Source organism: Diceros bicornis, chromosome 19, assembly GCF_020826845.1.
Source record: "Diceros bicornis minor isolate mBicDic1 chromosome 19, mDicBic1.mat.cur, whole genome shotgun sequence".
NCBI lineage: Eukaryota > Metazoa > Chordata > Mammalia > Perissodactyla > Rhinocerotidae > Diceros > Diceros bicornis.
This window is the reverse complement of record NC_080758.1, coordinates 25,177,227-25,193,488: the sequence shown is the minus strand read 5'-3', so window position 1 is coordinate 25,193,488 and position 16,262 is coordinate 25,177,227. Positions and strand designations below refer to the sequence as shown.

The window sequence follows — 16,262 nt, the reverse complement described above, 5'->3', positions numbered from 1 at the left end:
TACAGAAAAATACACAAATCATAAGTATACAGCTTGATGAATTTTCACAAAGTGAACATGCCTGTGTACCAGCACACCACATTATTACCAGCCCTGAGAAGCCCCTTTGTGTCTCCTTCCTGGTACTACTTCCCCTCAAAGGGATTCACTATCCTGACTTCAAACACCGTAGATTAGTTTTGCCTAACATTATATAGTTTAAAAAATTGTAGATGAAGACAGAATCTGGAGCCAGAGGACTTTGGTTGGATCCCTAGCTCCTGGCTGAGTGATCTTGGATCAGTCATCTAATTTCCTTGAGACTCATTTCCTTCTCCGTATAATAGTCATAAAAACACCTCATACCTTAAAGAGATAGTGTTTCCCAAACCTGCCTGCTGACAAAAATCACCTGGGGCACTACTTTAAAAACCCACGTTTCCCAGAGCATACATTCTTTTTTTTTTTTTCCCTCGTGTGTGTGAGGAAGATCAGCCCTGAGCTAACATCCATGCTAATCCTCCTCTTTTTGCTGAGGAAGACCGGCTCTGAGCTAACATCTATTGTCAATCCTCCTCATTTTTTTTTTTCCCCCAAAGCCCCAGTAGATAGTTGTATGTCATAGCTGCACATCCTTCTAGTTGCTGTATGTGGGACACGGCCTCAGCATGGCCGGAGAAGCAGTGTGTTGGTGCGTACCCGGGATCTGAACCCCGGGCCGCCAGCCGCAGAGCGCGAGCACTTAACCGCTAAGCCACGGGGCCGGCCCAGAGCATACATTCGTAATGGGACAAAAATTGGTTGGGGGTGGAGAGGAAAATTTTTTTACTTTTTCATGTAAAAGCACAGATATACATATAGTACATAAATAGATATACAGTATACTTGTGATATTAAAATTTCATGGGGGGAATGACTAGAGAAAAAAATGTCTTAAAATGTTCCTTAGAGAGATGATTAAAAAAAGGTTGAGAAACACTGCCCTACAGCAGTGACTCTCCAAGTGTAGTCTGTGGTTAAAAATGCAAATTCTGAGGCCCCATTCTAGACCTACTGAATCGGAAATTCTGGGGGTGGAGTCTAGCAAACTAAGGTTTAACAAATCCTCCAGGTGATTCTGATGGGCACTAAAGTTTGAGAACCACTGTCCTAGAGAATTTGAATAGGTAGGACCCCCCCAAGAGTACAGGATACTGTATCTGTATCTTTAAGAAGATCTGTAAGCAGGAATCTGTATCTTTAACACACTCTCCTAAGGCATATTGCAGGAAACATTAACATACAGGATTTGAAAGTATTTTGAAAAGCGTTAAGTGACTTTCTAGATGGTGAAATATTATTTTCACTAGGAGGAAACAGGCTAAACAATAATAGCAAAGGTTACTAATTACTAAGCACTTAGTTGTTCCTCTGAGTCTACTTAGCCTATCTATTCTCATAAACAACTCATGAAGGAAGTTAAGAGGATGGACTCTGAAGCCAGACTGCCTGGGTTCTTATCCAGCTGTGACTTTGTTTATGCATCTGTAGAGTGAGGATAGTGAAGATACTTCCCTCATAAGTTTGTTGTGAGGTTTAAAGAAGTTTATTGAGTAGCTCTTGGAACACCTGCCCTGTTGGCACCAATTACGTGTAAGCTATTTTCATCAACCCTAAGCGCACCCTGTTAAAAGGTATATTTGAACCGGATCAATGTAACTCCCGAGTGCACTTCCTTAAGGACAAATCTTGGTTCTCAAAGTGTGATCCTCCACCAGTGGCACACCAGAGAGCTTGTTAGAAATGTAAATTAATACAGGCCATCTAAGATCAGCTGAATTAGAAACTCTGGGGGAGGAGGGGGGGCCCAGGAGTCTAAGTTTTAGCAAGGCTTTCAGCTGATTCTGACGCACACTAGAGTTTCGGAACCGAAGCTACAGTCTTTAGAGGTTGGGGGTGGGGGTGGGGGTGGGGGTGGGGGTGGGGCGGGAGGGATTAAAAAAGGGCCTAGAAGCGCTGGGAGGGAGCAAACTCCGATTTAGCTGCGCTCACCAGCTCCAGCCAGCTCTTCCGGCCAGAGGCTGGCAAGTTCGCCAGGCCTTCTGGGGTTTGTAGTCGGGGTCGCTCCCGAGGAGGAGGCGCCTGCGCATTGGCGGCCTAGTGGCTCCGGTCCCTGTAGTCGGGGCTCGGGACCGGCTGCCATCTTAGTCGAGGGACTGAAGAGTCGCCGCCGCCCCGAGTCCCGGTAAATACCCGCAGGCGGGCTGGGGGCAGTTCTGGGGAGAGTGGGGTGCCCGGATGAGAGTGTCCGAGGAGAACGAGGAATGGAGAAATGTGGCGCGCGAGCCGGGCCCCCAGAACCTTGGCTCCTCGCTCTTCCCTCAGAGCCGGTGCCCCTGGGGGCGCGAGGAGCTCGGGCTAGTGGCCCGGGCCGGGCGGGAGGTGGGACGGCCGGACGCACCGAGTGGCCACTGTCGGGCTGAGGCGTCCGGAGCCCCTCGCCTCGCCGGCGCCAAGTTGTGGGAGGGCTGGGCCGCGGCGGACGCCGGCAGGGTCCGGCCCCGCGCCCCTCAGCCCCGCCCGGGGGCCACTCTCCCGCCGCCGGGCCTACGCGCGGGGCCCGGCGGCAGCGGCCGGCGCGCGCGACGTGGCCTTGTGAGGGGCGGCGGCGAGGCCCACCTGCCACCCGGCTGGCCTTCTCGAGACTTTTTGGAGCCCCCAGTCGCGAGGGGGGCCCAGCACAGCGGCTACTTACCCTTGTCTTTTCCAGTCCCCTCCTCCTTCCATTGTCCCCCAGCGTGGTGGTCCCGGCCCGGGCGCCCTGCTCGGCTCCCGCCGCCCCGACCCTGCCGGCGCCTCCCGGCGCCGAGTTTTGCAGACGTGGAGCTGTCACTGTCCTCCTTCCTGAGAGTGTCCGTTCCTTTAGCAGAGAAAAGAAAAAAGTAGCCGTGAACGTATTATAAGGGTCAAAACATGATGAGGACATGACTTCGTAGGGACCTCAAGTTTTAAGATTTATTTCCGGGCAGCGAGTTAAAGAGAGATAAACACAGGGACCGTGCGCCCGAAGTAGACTTTGGGCCTAACGTTAGTCCGAGATGTAACCAGGTGAACTTGCAAACCACCCGAAATTCACGATTCCCGGTAACAACCCAACTTGTTTTCTTGGTTACATTTGTATCTTTAATCGTGTTACATTTTCTGCCATTATTTTACAGCTTCAGTATACTTTTTTGGGGGAGTGAGGGGTGGGGAAGGAAGAGTGGGACTTGTCTTTGAAAATTAATGAGGCGCTGGAGCCAGCCGCCTATCATTGGCACTTAGTTGGGGTCTCCGGCATCTATTCCTAATATAATTCGATTTTAAGGAAGTATGTAGAGGCAGTGTATTTCCACTCTCAAAATCTGCTAAGGATTTGTTTCTCGGCTGAAATGAAGTTCTCGTGGCAGATCTGGTGAGCGCCTGCACTGTGTATTCATAGGTTTACTCAAGGTACAATTACTTCATTTTTAAGATTTAGAAATGAAGGTGGAAATTCAACTGTTTTTTTTGAACAGTGAATGTAAGGTTTTTGGGTGTGAGTCCAAAAGGAATTCCTTCATCTTCAGCATATGAATCAAGTCAACAAGGATTATGATATGAAATAAAAAGCAAGTGCAGAATACTTCTTCAGTGTATTCTAGAGTAAATCATTTCTACATTCTTTTAAAAAACACATCTTTACACCTATTGGAAGAGACAGACCGGTAGTCCCCAAATTTGACCATTAGAATAATTAGGGAAGATTGTTAAAAGTAGAATTTCCGGGGTCTTGTCTCCTGAGATTGATTTAGTATGCCTGTGTTGGCTCTAAGGAGTTTATTTTTACAACATGCCTCAGGTAATTCTGATGGTGTTGGGAACCACTGAGGCAAACAATACTGTGAGCATACCTAGGACAGCTCAAAAAACTTGGAGACAGATGAGGAAGTGACCTGTTCTATCTGGGGGTTGGCCACAGAAGGAGGCAGAATCTGCCTGTGGACCTAAGTTGGGTCTTAGATGATGAGTAGGAGTGTGATAGGGATGGGGAAAAGGAAGGACAAGGCAGATAAAGGAAGAAACCTTAATGCTGTTTGTAAATGCAGAGGATTGTAGAAGAAAAAGGGTTCAGAGAGCAGGGAGTGGAATGAGGAAGGAGAGCATGTGAGACATGAGGCCAGAAAGGTCAAAGGAGGCAACTATATGAAAAGTTCTAAGTATAATGCTAAAAAACTTGAGTTTTATGTTGTTAGCAATAGATGCAAATTTTTAAACAGGAAAGTGGGATGAGTATGTGTGTGTTTCAGAAAGATTGCTCTGGTGATAAGAGTGAAGGGATGGAAGAGTGGCCATTGCAGAGGTCTAGGTGAGAGGTGAAAAGCCTTGACCTTGGACAGAGGCTGTGGGGATGTTTAAGGGTTTGAGTTTAGTTCTTTCCTAGTGTAATATTGTTGCCATATTTTTGGATGAGGATTTTTTAGGGACAGTCTGGGCAAAGGACTCCTTTTCTGTCAAAAGAACCCATTAGCAAGCCTGAATTATATTGCCAGGTTAAATATGTTAATGGTATTGGAGTGTATTGTTCATTAGCATCTTTGAAAAAATTAGAACGAGATTGGGTGCAATTTGGAGGAGAATTAGGAGATAAGACTGAAATTTATGACTATCAACGGTGATCTAAGCTTGTTTGAAGTTTTTCTCCCACTCAGAAACTTGGTCTTAGAATTTTAGAGTTGCAAGAGATTGCAGAGATTATACAGTGGCAAATATGGTTTATGGGCCAACTCTGCTTTGAAGTAGCTGCCAGAAGCACTGTATTGAGAGGGATTTTGGTCATATGGGTTCTCTGGGAAAGTGACTTATGATTGATTGGTGATGCCTCCTGCGGGCACAGTTATCTAGTGGGTGGTATATGTGCCAGGTATATACTATTCTTAGACTAGTCCAACCTCTTGGTTTTCTGTTTGTTTTAAAAAAAAATGTCCTAAGGAGGTTAAATAATTTACCTAAAACTAGTTAAGAATCAGAGCTAGAACTAGAGCTAGAACTAGAGCTAAGTTTTGTAACTCTTATTCTATTATTCTCCAGTGTACCAAGATGAATGTGTGCTACTAAAGAGCTTTGGATATTTTATCAAAAGAAAAAAAAGGTATTTCTAGCCTGTGCCTCTTGACTATTTAGGCAAGAGTTTAGCAAGGAACTTTGGCCTAGAAGTGAGTTTTGTTGTGTTCATTCTGGGTTAAGAAATTTGTGTTAGTACTGATAGGAAATAGTCACCTGTTTTTTTTTTTTCCACTTCCTTTTTTGTTCTTCACCCTTTCTCAATTTTGGGTTTTGGGGATTGGTTTCCTTTATATGAATTAAGGCAAAAGTATATAAAGTTAATTTTTTGTGTATTTATAGTATCTAGCCAAATTCTGGGCTCATAATAAGTACTCAGTAAAGGCATGTTGATTTTTATTGCTCTAACTGATACTGGCTTTGAGTCAATATAAATTAGCAAGGAGGGTTGCAGAATTGAACTGTAGCATTCTCTGGTTGGGAGGTCGGCCCTCAGCTCAAAATGTTGGGTTGAAAACTAGCCTTACAACTAGAAGTAGTTAACCAGAAGAAGTTCCTGCCGCTATCCTCCTTCCGTCTAGTAGTACGCTGTCCTTGGAAAACTGTTGCCAGCTCAGCTCTTTTGCTTTTGACTATACTCAGATCCTTGGAGTGCTTTTTTTTCCCTATCCCTAGGATCCTCTAAGTTGCAGGGACCATTCTTACAGTGACCCCAATAAGTAGAATATGTTTATATTCCCATCCTCATTTTGCCATGTGGCCATCATACCCAGGTGGGCATCACCCCATACTATGCATGACTCATTTTCCCCCGACTCACCTTCTTATTCTTTCTGCCCCATCAAAAATTATCTATCCCGTGGAACTTTTTAAAAGACATAGTGCTATCAGATTCCCAAGGTCATCGCTAATCTGATGCATTTAACTATAGGAGTAATATGTTAATGGACCCTCCTTCCCCTCTCAGGTAACATGCATTTAACAGTGGCCTTCTGGAGACAACGCCTTAACCCAAAGAAGTGACTCGAATGGTGAGAACTTCAGGTATGGTGGCATGCCTGTGAGAGAGATTGGGGGGCAAGAATGCTGCACAGGGAGAACCCTGGTCTTATAACTGCTATAGGGAGGTATGGGGAGAGAGCATTGTTGATGCTGGCTACATCAGTTGGTTGAAGTAGGTAGTTTCCACTTGGATCTGAAACTCAAAGACTATTCTACAAGGATTAGCCTTTGAGCCACGCTGTGCTCTTAATTTGGGTCCTCTGACTTTTCTGTTTTTATAGCTTCCTTAGACATACCACACACTTTTCCCACTTGTGTTGTTTTATAAATATTTGTCTCTGTTTGTCCAGATGTGTGCATGTGTGTGGCTAAAAAGTGTAGAAATTAAAAAGAAGGCAACATGGTGCAATGGAAAAAGAATAGGACTTGGAAAGAAATGATCTGGGTTCTGGTTTGATTTTGTCGCTGACGAACTGTTTGACTTCTGGCAAATTATTTAATCTTTTTTTTTTTTTTGGTGAGGAAGATTGGCTCTGAGCTAACATCTGTGGCCAATCTTCCTCTTTTTGCTGAGGAATGTTATCCCTGAGCTAACATCTGTGTCGTCTTCCTCTATTTTGTATGTGGGACGCTGCCACAGCATGGCTTGATGAGCAGTGTGTAGGTCTGCACCTGGGATCCAAACCTGCGAACCCTGGGTGGCCAAAGCAGAGCATGCGAACTTAACCACTGTGCCACAGGGCCAGCCCCAAATTATTTAGTCTTGCCAGGACTCAGTTTATATATTTCTAAAATAGATTTATTGATTCCTACCTGGCATTGTTGTGAGGATCAGCTGAAATAATACATATTAAATGTTTAGGAAAAAATGAGTTCACAAGGCATTATGGAGATCTACAGAGTGGGAGAAATTGGCAATAATATTGAAAAGGAAAGCATGAGGACAAGACAGATTCACTTTAAAAGATGAGGAGAGAGAAAAGGAAGACTATTGGATAAGAAAAAAAGAAAGCATAGAAAAAGTCAAGCAGTAAGAGAAAAGGGAGTGAATGAAGTAGAGCAGGTGAATTGGTAGGTGAGAAAGCTGAATAGGAAGAGTCCCTTTCGTTTGCTTAACCCTAACCTTGTGACTATTTGGTGTCATTGTCATTACCACCTCCCTTCACATAAATGTTCCATTCATACTTAGATTCTTGTCTCCACTGTAAACGTGAATGTTTATTATTCATTCATTTATATGACCTTTTTGTGTTTATTATATTTTTGTTAACTAATTGCCCTATAAATGCTTAGAGACCAGGCTGTGATTTTCTTATGGTGTCCCAGGCCAGTGCTGCAATCAAAAGTATGCTTAATCTACTCTTTTTTATAATTATGGAGGGAAAGGAAGGAGATGGTGGTGTGCTTCGTGAGAGATACTAGGAAAGGAAGTGGGTAAGAGGGAAAGTAGATAAACAAGAGATGGTAAGAAGAATTCTCAGAAGATAGTGAAAAGAAAGACATGAAAATGAAAAATATGCAGCGCAAAAAAAGAAGGGGAAAAGGAAATGCTATTATCTGCAATAAAGGAACAAGGCAGCTTTCATTTCTTTAATGATGATGTAATACCCCATAGAAAGTTATGTGCTGGGAAAGATCATTCTCCATACCAAATATCTTTAAAATATTTCTGAAAGTATCCACTTCATCCTGAGCTTACAAAGTAGTTCTTTGTGGAAGGAAAACTGGGCCAACATTCAAGAGACCTGGGTTCTAGTCTTGGTGTTGCTAGTTACTTAAATTCTGTGATCTTGGGCAATTAATTCACTTAAATCTCTCTGGGCGTCCATTTCCTCACTTGTCTATTCAAAGTATGGAACATGATGATCTCTCAGGTTCTTTCTAGCTCACTCTTTGATTATACTTTGTGCTTCATGTGCTGGCTCACTAATTTTTCAGGGCTTTGTTGATATTACAATGTAGGACTGGTCTCAGAAATATCTTATAATGGGACTTCATAATATCCAGTGCTTTCTAAATGAGAAACCATTTTATTTTAAGTTCTACTTTAAATGCTGGTAGAAAGAGAGACTTGTAGGAAACCTAAGTATAGAAATGTTAAGTTTGTAATATTTAGCAAGCATTTATTGAGCCCTGGTTGTGGTAGGTCTCAAGGGGTACTTAATATAAAACCCCCTGCCTCAAGGATTTTTGTGTTTTTGTCAGGAAAAAAAGTTGCTCACCAGTAATTATAAAAAGCAAGATGATAAATGCCATAATAAGGATAGCCTTGCAATTTAAGATATTAACTTCAGATTTCTTGGTTCCTTTAATATAATTGAATATATGCTAAGTGCTGCTCTGTGCTAGGTACTGCAGGAACTCATGACGAAAAAGTAGTCCCTGCTCTCAAGAAACTTGCAATTTTTTTTTCACACCTAGAAAATAGATAATATACTTCTACCCCAGAAAAGAGAAGTTGTTTTGTACATATCATCACTTTATAGTTTTTTTTTTGTGTGTGAGGAAGATCGGCCCTGAGCTAACATCTGCCAATCCTCTTTTTTTTTTTTTTTTTTTGCTGAGGAAGACTGGCCCTGGGCTAACATCCCTGCCCATCTTCCTCCACTTTATATGGGACACCGCCACAGCATGGCTTGACAAGTGGTGCATCGGTGTGCGCCTGGGATCCAAACCGGCGAACCCCGGGCCGCCGCACCGCAGTGCGCGCACTTAACCTCTTGCGCCACCGGGCCGTCCCTATAGTTTTAAACTAAGAATTCATCTGCATATTGAGCTTACCTCACTCCAGAAATATCTAACAACATGTTTGCTTTCTGAGAAAATATATTTTTTGTTGGATTCCATAACCTTTTCTCTATTACAGAGAAATTTTTCTTGTAAGACAAGGAAAAAGTCCAGAAATGCCCTCTGCATTCAGGTGAACTTTGGTTTGCTTCTTAGTCATTCGTACAAAGAAAGAATGGGCTCTAATATTTAGTCTTTTGGTTCTTTGTTCCAGAGAATCACTTCAGTTGGTCACAGAGGAAGGGATGCTAGTCCAAAGGAATCATATTATAGAGGTTAACAGTGTGTACTGGAGTTAGATTGTCTGATTTTGAATTTTGGTTCTACAGGTACTGGCAGTATGACCTTGGCCAAGTTGCTTAACTTCTTTGTGCCTTAGTTTCCTCATCTGTAAGTTGGTAATAGTAATAGCATATATTCATAGAGTTATTGTGTGGATTAAATGAGGTAATGTATTTTTGCTTGAACAATAGTTGGCTCACAATAAGCATGAGATGTTAGTTGCTATTATTGTTATTGTTGTTGTCATTCTCATTACCACCAACCTTATCTATCTTAAAATTATCATCTCAATTCATTCATTCAGTAAGCTTATCTGAGGAGAGTATTATAAATTCAAATGCCTACAAGTGCTAGATGAACATTTTAAATAGAAATGATAGATCAGTTTGGGACTTAAGTGAACTAAGGAATTTGTGTCCCTCGGACAGGGCAGCTGTTAAGCAGCTTTGGCTCACTTTTTTTTTTTTTTTTTTAAACTGGTCTTTTACTTTTTTTTTTTTTTAATTTTATTTATTTATTTTTTCCCCCCAAAGCCCCAGTAGATAGTTGTATGTCATAGCTGCACATCCTTCTAGTTGCTGTATATGGGACGCGGCCTCAGCATGACCGGAGAAGCGGTGCGTCGGTGCACGCCCGGGATCCGAACCCGGGCCACCAGTAGTGGAGCGCACGCACCTAACCACTAAGCCACGGGGCTGGCCCTCACTTTTTTTTTTTTAATTGTAAAATTCACCATTTTAAAATAACTTAGTGTTGGCTCACTATTGATCTAGGGAGGAGTGTAGACTGAGGTGGCCTGAACATCTTAAGTTTTTTCTAAAGAGAAGCCAGATTTTGTGAGAAATCTTTATTTTTAAATGTTGGCAACTTATGAATTCATAATATAAACATTGTGGGCCAGACAAATCACTGCTGTGGGCAGAATTTGTCTTGTGGGTTGCCGCTTTGCAACCTCTGATATGGGGCTTGGCTTTTTGCAGCATAACCCATGTTTCCCTGTCCTCTGGGAAGAAAGTCCTTACCCACATAAAGATTTAAAACAGTTCAAGCAATACCTCAAAGCAGTCTAGGGCTGAATGAGGGGTGTGCAGAATAATTATTAAGGCAGAGAGGAGAAGGGAAGTTTTTTAAGACCAGAATTCAGAGTGGGCAAAAGTACAGAGGCAGGAATGGCTTGAGATGTAGAAGTGCAGTGAATAGATTAGTTGGAGTTTAGATTCTGAAGAGGGTTTGTGTGGGCCTGGTAATAAGAGAAATTTTGGAAAAGTTAAAGAGACCAGCCTTCTTATTTTGGGATAACCTTCGGTCCTGTTGGCTGACAGGATGAAATGGTATTTTATGAAAATTTATTTGGTAATATTGAGGTCTGCAGGGTTAGTAGGGTCTGAAGGCAGGGAGACCAGGCTAGGGAGGCGGAGTGGGAATGGAAAAGAAGGGACAAAAGCTTATATAAGAGAAAAGCTTATATATGGGCCACCCTGTGACAATGGGACCCTGCATTAAATAAAGAGGGCCAATTTTGAATGCTTTTTCTCTATTTATTCTTTTGTAAAAACTGGAGTATGTGAGGATAGTACTATGCTATCCCTCTTTTTTTCGTGTTTTGGGTCTTGCTTCATCACTGTCCCAGCCCCAGTACCCTCCTTAATGATGGATGGCATACATTGTCTTATGATTTCCCAGCTTGCACACGTAGAATAGAAAGAAAAGGAAGAATCACAATAGTTCAACTGCTCATCACGTTTCTAGTTTCGAATTTTTGGTGATGTCAGTTAACCTCTGATAAGTTTCATTAGATTTTGGTTTATACATGGAATTTTTGTATTTACCAAGGTTTGGAAGCACTGACAAACAGTTTGCTCGTGGAGAAGATGTAGAATTTTGCTGCAGAAACTTGACACAATAGTTAATCCTTGACTCAGAATGTTTAAAGAAACTGATAAACGTTGTAGAAAAGTGGAATGTGTTTATTTTGTATAACCTGAGAAAGTGATTTTTAAGATTTTATTTTCACCAAGACTTTTGTTCTGTTAATACTTTCTCATGAAAATTTTCTTGACATACACAGGGAAGTTATTCCTTATTGTTGGCTAGAATGCAAAATATAATTATTGTAAGTAGTCTTTTTAAGTAAGCTGAATAGTGTGTTAAATATAGCCTGAGTATTAAGAATATTTGAGATACAGCAACGGTTCCCTCATTGATGAATAAGAGTACTGAACTGAGCCTATGAAAAGTACACAAAGTTGCTGCTGTCATAGAGACGCAGCAATCGGGTCAAATTGAGCTAAATCTAAATCTCATTTAATGGAGTACTTTGCTTTTTTTTTTTTTTTTTGCTTTTGAAGCATAGTCTAACCTAGTTTTGGGAGTTCATTTGTTCTGAAAATTAAAAGGGATTTTCAGGTGGTTCATTTAATTATAGATCTGATTTGGAAGTGGGAAGGAAAGGAAAATGGGAGAGGGATTAGTTGCATTTGCTTCTGTGGAAAGTCAGTAGGCAAAGCGAAATCCCAGATTATCTTTTTCTGTTCTTGAATTTTTTGGAGAAAAGATATTTACTATAGGTCTTAATTAAAAACTATATTCTCTATATATGTTGAAATGTGCAAGAACCTAGCTACTACTGCTTTTCATTGCCCAGAATGTTGCTGATATTTATCTGCTGTCATCTCTTCTCCCTTTGTGTTTGCTCTTGAGCGTTTATGCTTTTTTATTCCTTAATTTCATTTTGTTGGGGTTTCAGGAGGGAATGGAGAGGGAGCACATATGTTCAGTCTGCCCTCCTAGTTGATTTTACTATATAAATTGATGTTTTCATCTCTAAGGGACAAAGAAAATGATGAACTTATCTGTCCTGATTATTTTTTTGTTTCTTCCTTATTTTGGTAATATATACATAACATAAAATTTACATTTTAACCATTTTTAGGTGTTCAGTTCATTGACATTAAGTACATTCACATTGTTGTGCAGCCATTATCACTATGTGTCTCCAGAGCTTTTTCATCATCCCAAACTGAAACTCTATACCCGTTAAACAATAACTCACCATTCCTCCTCCCCTAGCCCTGGTAACCACTATGCTACTTTCTGTCTCTATATAGAATTTGACTATTCTGGGCACCTCATGTAAGTGGAATCATAACATATTTGTTCTTAGTGTCTGGCTTATTTCACTTAGCATAATGTCTTCAAGGTTCATGTTGTAGCATGTGTCAGAAATTTCATTCCTTTTTAAGGCTGAATAATATTCCATTTTATGTGTATACCACATTTTGTTTATTCATTCATCTGTTGATAGACAGATTTTGGGTTATTTCCACCTTTTGGCTATTGTGAACATGGATGTACAAATATCTGTTCAAGTCTCTTCTTTCAGTTCTTGTAGGTATATTACCAGAAGTGGAATTGCTGGATCATGTGGTTTAATCTTTTGAGGAACCACCATCCTGTTTTCCACGGCAGCTATACCACTTGCATTCCCACCAGCAGCGCATAAGAGTTCCAATTTTCCACACCTATGCCAATATTTGTGTTTTTTTTCATTTTTATTTTTTAATAATAGTCATCCTCACGGTGAAGTGGTATCTCATTGTTTTGATTTATATTTCTCTAATGATTAGTGATATTGAGCGTCTTTTCATGTGCTTTTTGGCCATTTGTATATCTTCTTTGGACAAATGTCTATTCAAGTCCTTTGCCCATTTTTTAATTGTGTTGTTCGGTTGTTTGGTGTCTTAATTACTTTGTAGGCTGCTGCCCGTGTGTTTTCTGCTTCTGAGTCTACTGCTATTCTTCCTCCTTATCTATTGTTGACAAAGCAGCTGGAACCATTCTCTGCAATATATAGTCCCTCAGTAAATGTTTGATGATAAAAGGTTAAAAGTAGTGTGTTCTGGAATGGTGAAGGCAGGTCAAGGCAGTCTAGTTTTGGACTTCTCTATTCTCTTTTAACCATTTACTTGGCGAGGTAAACATTTATAAAGGATTAAGCTTTTAGGCAAAGAAGTCCCTGTGCCATTTAAATTTCATTTTAGAGAAGGAAAATATAAGATCTTATTGAAAGAAATTTGATTCTTCTCTTGGAGGACTGCTGTTGTTACTGTTTGCCTAAGAAAATACAACTCAACCTGAGATATCCAAACAAGGATTTTTACCTTTTGTAATTCTGAAGGGAAAAAAATCTGTTTTAATTATTTCAGTGGTTCACTTCTTACTTGATTTTATTGTGTGATGATTTGGAATTTCTTATTTTGAGACTGTGCTATTTGTTAGGGTTTTTTGTTTTTGTCAAGAGGGGGTTGGGAGTGATCCTAGACTCAGTATATGTTTTAATAATTTTGAAAAGGACCAAACTAAGTTCAAGTACAGCAATGACATAAGTATTTTTTGTTTGTTTGTTTCTGTGTTATCTTTTTTGGCTTCTTTATGGAACCATGATTTTAAATCATGAAATTAACATTGAGCAAGGCTAGAGATCTTGGTTTTTAACCACATCTTCTGTTCTGACCTTGGAGAATCCATTTTCATTGGGTTGTTTGTCATATTATTATCAGGTTGTAAGAGTTCTTTGTAAATTCTGGATATAAGTCCTTTATTGGATATGCGTTTTGCGAATATATTCTCCTAGGCTTTTACTTGTCTTTTCATTTTCTTAATAGTGTCTTTTGAAGAGAGAAGTTTCTAATTTCGATGAGGCTTAATTTTTCAATTTTTTCTTTTATGGATGGTACTTTTGGTGTCATATCTAAGAAATCTTTGCCTAATTGGGCAATCCGTTTAACTTTCCTGGATTTCCATTTGTTTACCTATGAGAACAAATAAGATGTGTGTGGTATTTTGCCTTCTTTGGAATGATATTTTTATTCAGGTCTTTTTCAGATTCAAAGTAGAGGAGGTAGTCTTGGAATAGAAAACTAAAGTGAAAATCCACAGACCCAAATTGGAGTGTAGAGTTGGCTCTGCTTTTGTAATCCTGTTTGTTTCCTAATGGGAAAGTGATAATTTGTCTTTTTCCTTCTTCCCTTCACCCAGTATTTAGGGCTTGTGGGTGTAAATGATTCTCTGATTTTTTTCTAAGTTTTTAATACAATCTGAATAACAATGCTTTTTGACTTCTCTTAATAAAAATGCGTAAATTTGTTTATAAAGTATACATATGCATTACTCAGTAACTCATTAGTATTGACATCTAGTTTACTTGCTGATTCTTAAATAATGTTTGGAAATGATCTAAGAAAGGTTTGCTGGAATGATGGGGATGGTGGCTAGCGGGGTCTTGTATTTTCAGAATTCATGGGTATTAAGAGATGGTCAGAAACAAGAGTTTCTTGGGAGCTAGGAAATTCAACTTTATATATAATTAGGTTGTATAATTTCACACAAGCATTGTTTGCAAAAGAGAGCAATATTTATAGTAGCACAACAGTAGTTGTATTTATTGTGGCATGTCAAATCCTTTAAACTCGAGCGGTAAATAGTCAAAGCCAGGAAACAACTTGTAATAGTAGTTAATATTAAAATGTTTGTCAGAAAGCTGTTTGGGAGAACAGGGAAAAAGTTGCCTTCTGGAATACTGAGTACAGAGTTCAAACCAGCAAATGAATGCTAAAGTTCGATTCTGTTGCCAGTTTCCTTAAACTGTTTTCTTACTATTGAACCTTGAAAGTTGTACCTTCCTGTTTTTCTCTTTAATAAGGTAATCGTCTTTTTGTGCATATGCCTTAGAATCCATGCTGATATATTTGGTTGGAAAATGGACAAAGAGCTTTGAGTGATCTGAGATCATTACATGATGTTCAAAATCAAGGTGTCACTGTTGTGGAGGAGAGAGGATGGTCCACATCCTACCTCCTTATTAAGGTAATTTTCTCCAGTAAATAGGAAAGCAACTTTTCCCGGTTGTGAGTGAGTTTGAGTACATTCCCTCTTTTTTGTTGAGAAATTAGGTTATGGAAATGAGTATTTACCTTCTACCCCAACCCAAAGAACTCTTATCCCCTCTGACAGTACCTTCAGCAACCCATACACCAAGGTCAGCTCCTTTGCTATCATTAGTGGAGAATGGGATCTAAACATTGTTCCTTCTAATTAGTCTCAGCTCCTGTGGCCCTAGGGAACAGGATCTAGTTTTCAACCTAGCTGGGTAGTGTGGCTACTGGTTGCATACACAAGAACCATTACCAGCTCCATGGTTTCACTTCCAACTGGATTGAGGCCCAAGTCCGTTCCTCACAGTAGTATCTGGTGAATGAAGACAGATTTTTCAAAACGGATCCTTTGATACAGAGCTCTTTCACTTGAGTAGTGAGTAGTGAGTAGTAGTGGCCCTATCCGAGGGAGACTACTCAATGTTTACAGTTACCATGTATGCTTCTGTATTTTAGTAAGGCTGTTTGAGAGTTTGACTTCATTAGGTTTTAGTTCTCTGAATACCACTGTGTACTTTAGCAATTTGAACTCTGTGCTATCTGCTTCAACAAGCAATTTTTCTCTCTATCGGTTTTGTGTGTTTTCTGAAATGTCTTTTTGGTGGCTTCTTTTAAGAAAATATAGACCTATATTAAATTATTGAAAAGTTTTCTAGGTCAGAATAGACATGACGTATAAAAATAAGTGATTATGTTGAATATGTTATTTCTGAAAATAAACCAAGGAAATTTCATAGTATCGTGACTATTTAATAATTTATCTATAAATAGGATACATATTTTAAAATAAGGCTAGAAATGTAGTTTGCCTGTTTTTTGCTTATGGGGCAAGGTGTTACTGAAATAATCTCCTGAAATTGTCTGTCTCTTTCCACTATCTTTCAGGAAGATGTTAAGGTTAGTTTTTACCTCTGGCAATGTTTTAACACCTTCTTTCTACATTAGACGTTCTGTCACATTTTTCAAGTGTGATAGTAAACATTAGTCAAAATAAGTGTTATAAAACTGTTGAATTGACCCTATTTTAATTTTTTTTTTTTGATAACTGACAGACTAATAGATAATAGATTATTTTAATATTATACCAGATCTTAGATTAAAACTAATATCTTCATTAGTTCAAGTCACAGTGGTTTACTAGATGAAGATATAGGTTCCACACCACTGTATTTGATTGTGAAAGCTTTTTAAAAAATCATGCAAAAAGTCAGTTATTTT

The 16,262-nt window shown here is 39.9% G+C and overlaps 1 protein-coding gene across 6 annotated transcripts in view; it reads left to right on the top strand.

Annotated features, from left to right (window-relative positions):
- The first annotated feature begins 2,123 nt into the window (after positions 1 to 2,123).
- ITCH (itchy E3 ubiquitin protein ligase) overlaps positions 2,124 to 16,262 on the top strand; it is a 127,172-nt gene continuing 113,033 nt past the window's right edge. For 2 of the 6 annotated variants that reach the window (XM_058562874.1, XM_058562870.1), the window contains exons 1-2: positions 2,125 to 2,203; positions 6,008 to 6,071. Coding sequence is in view for 2 of the 6 variants with exons in the window: in XM_058562870.1 (XP_058418853.1) it covers positions 6,069 to 6,071 (3 nt within the window). In the remaining 4 variants the exon portion in view is untranslated. Of the gene's footprint in view, positions 2,204 to 4,979; positions 5,129 to 6,007; positions 6,085 to 16,262 lie in introns of those variants that run through there. The other 4 variants (XR_009222915.1, XM_058562872.1, XM_058562871.1 and 1 more) reach the window with 4 other exon arrangements.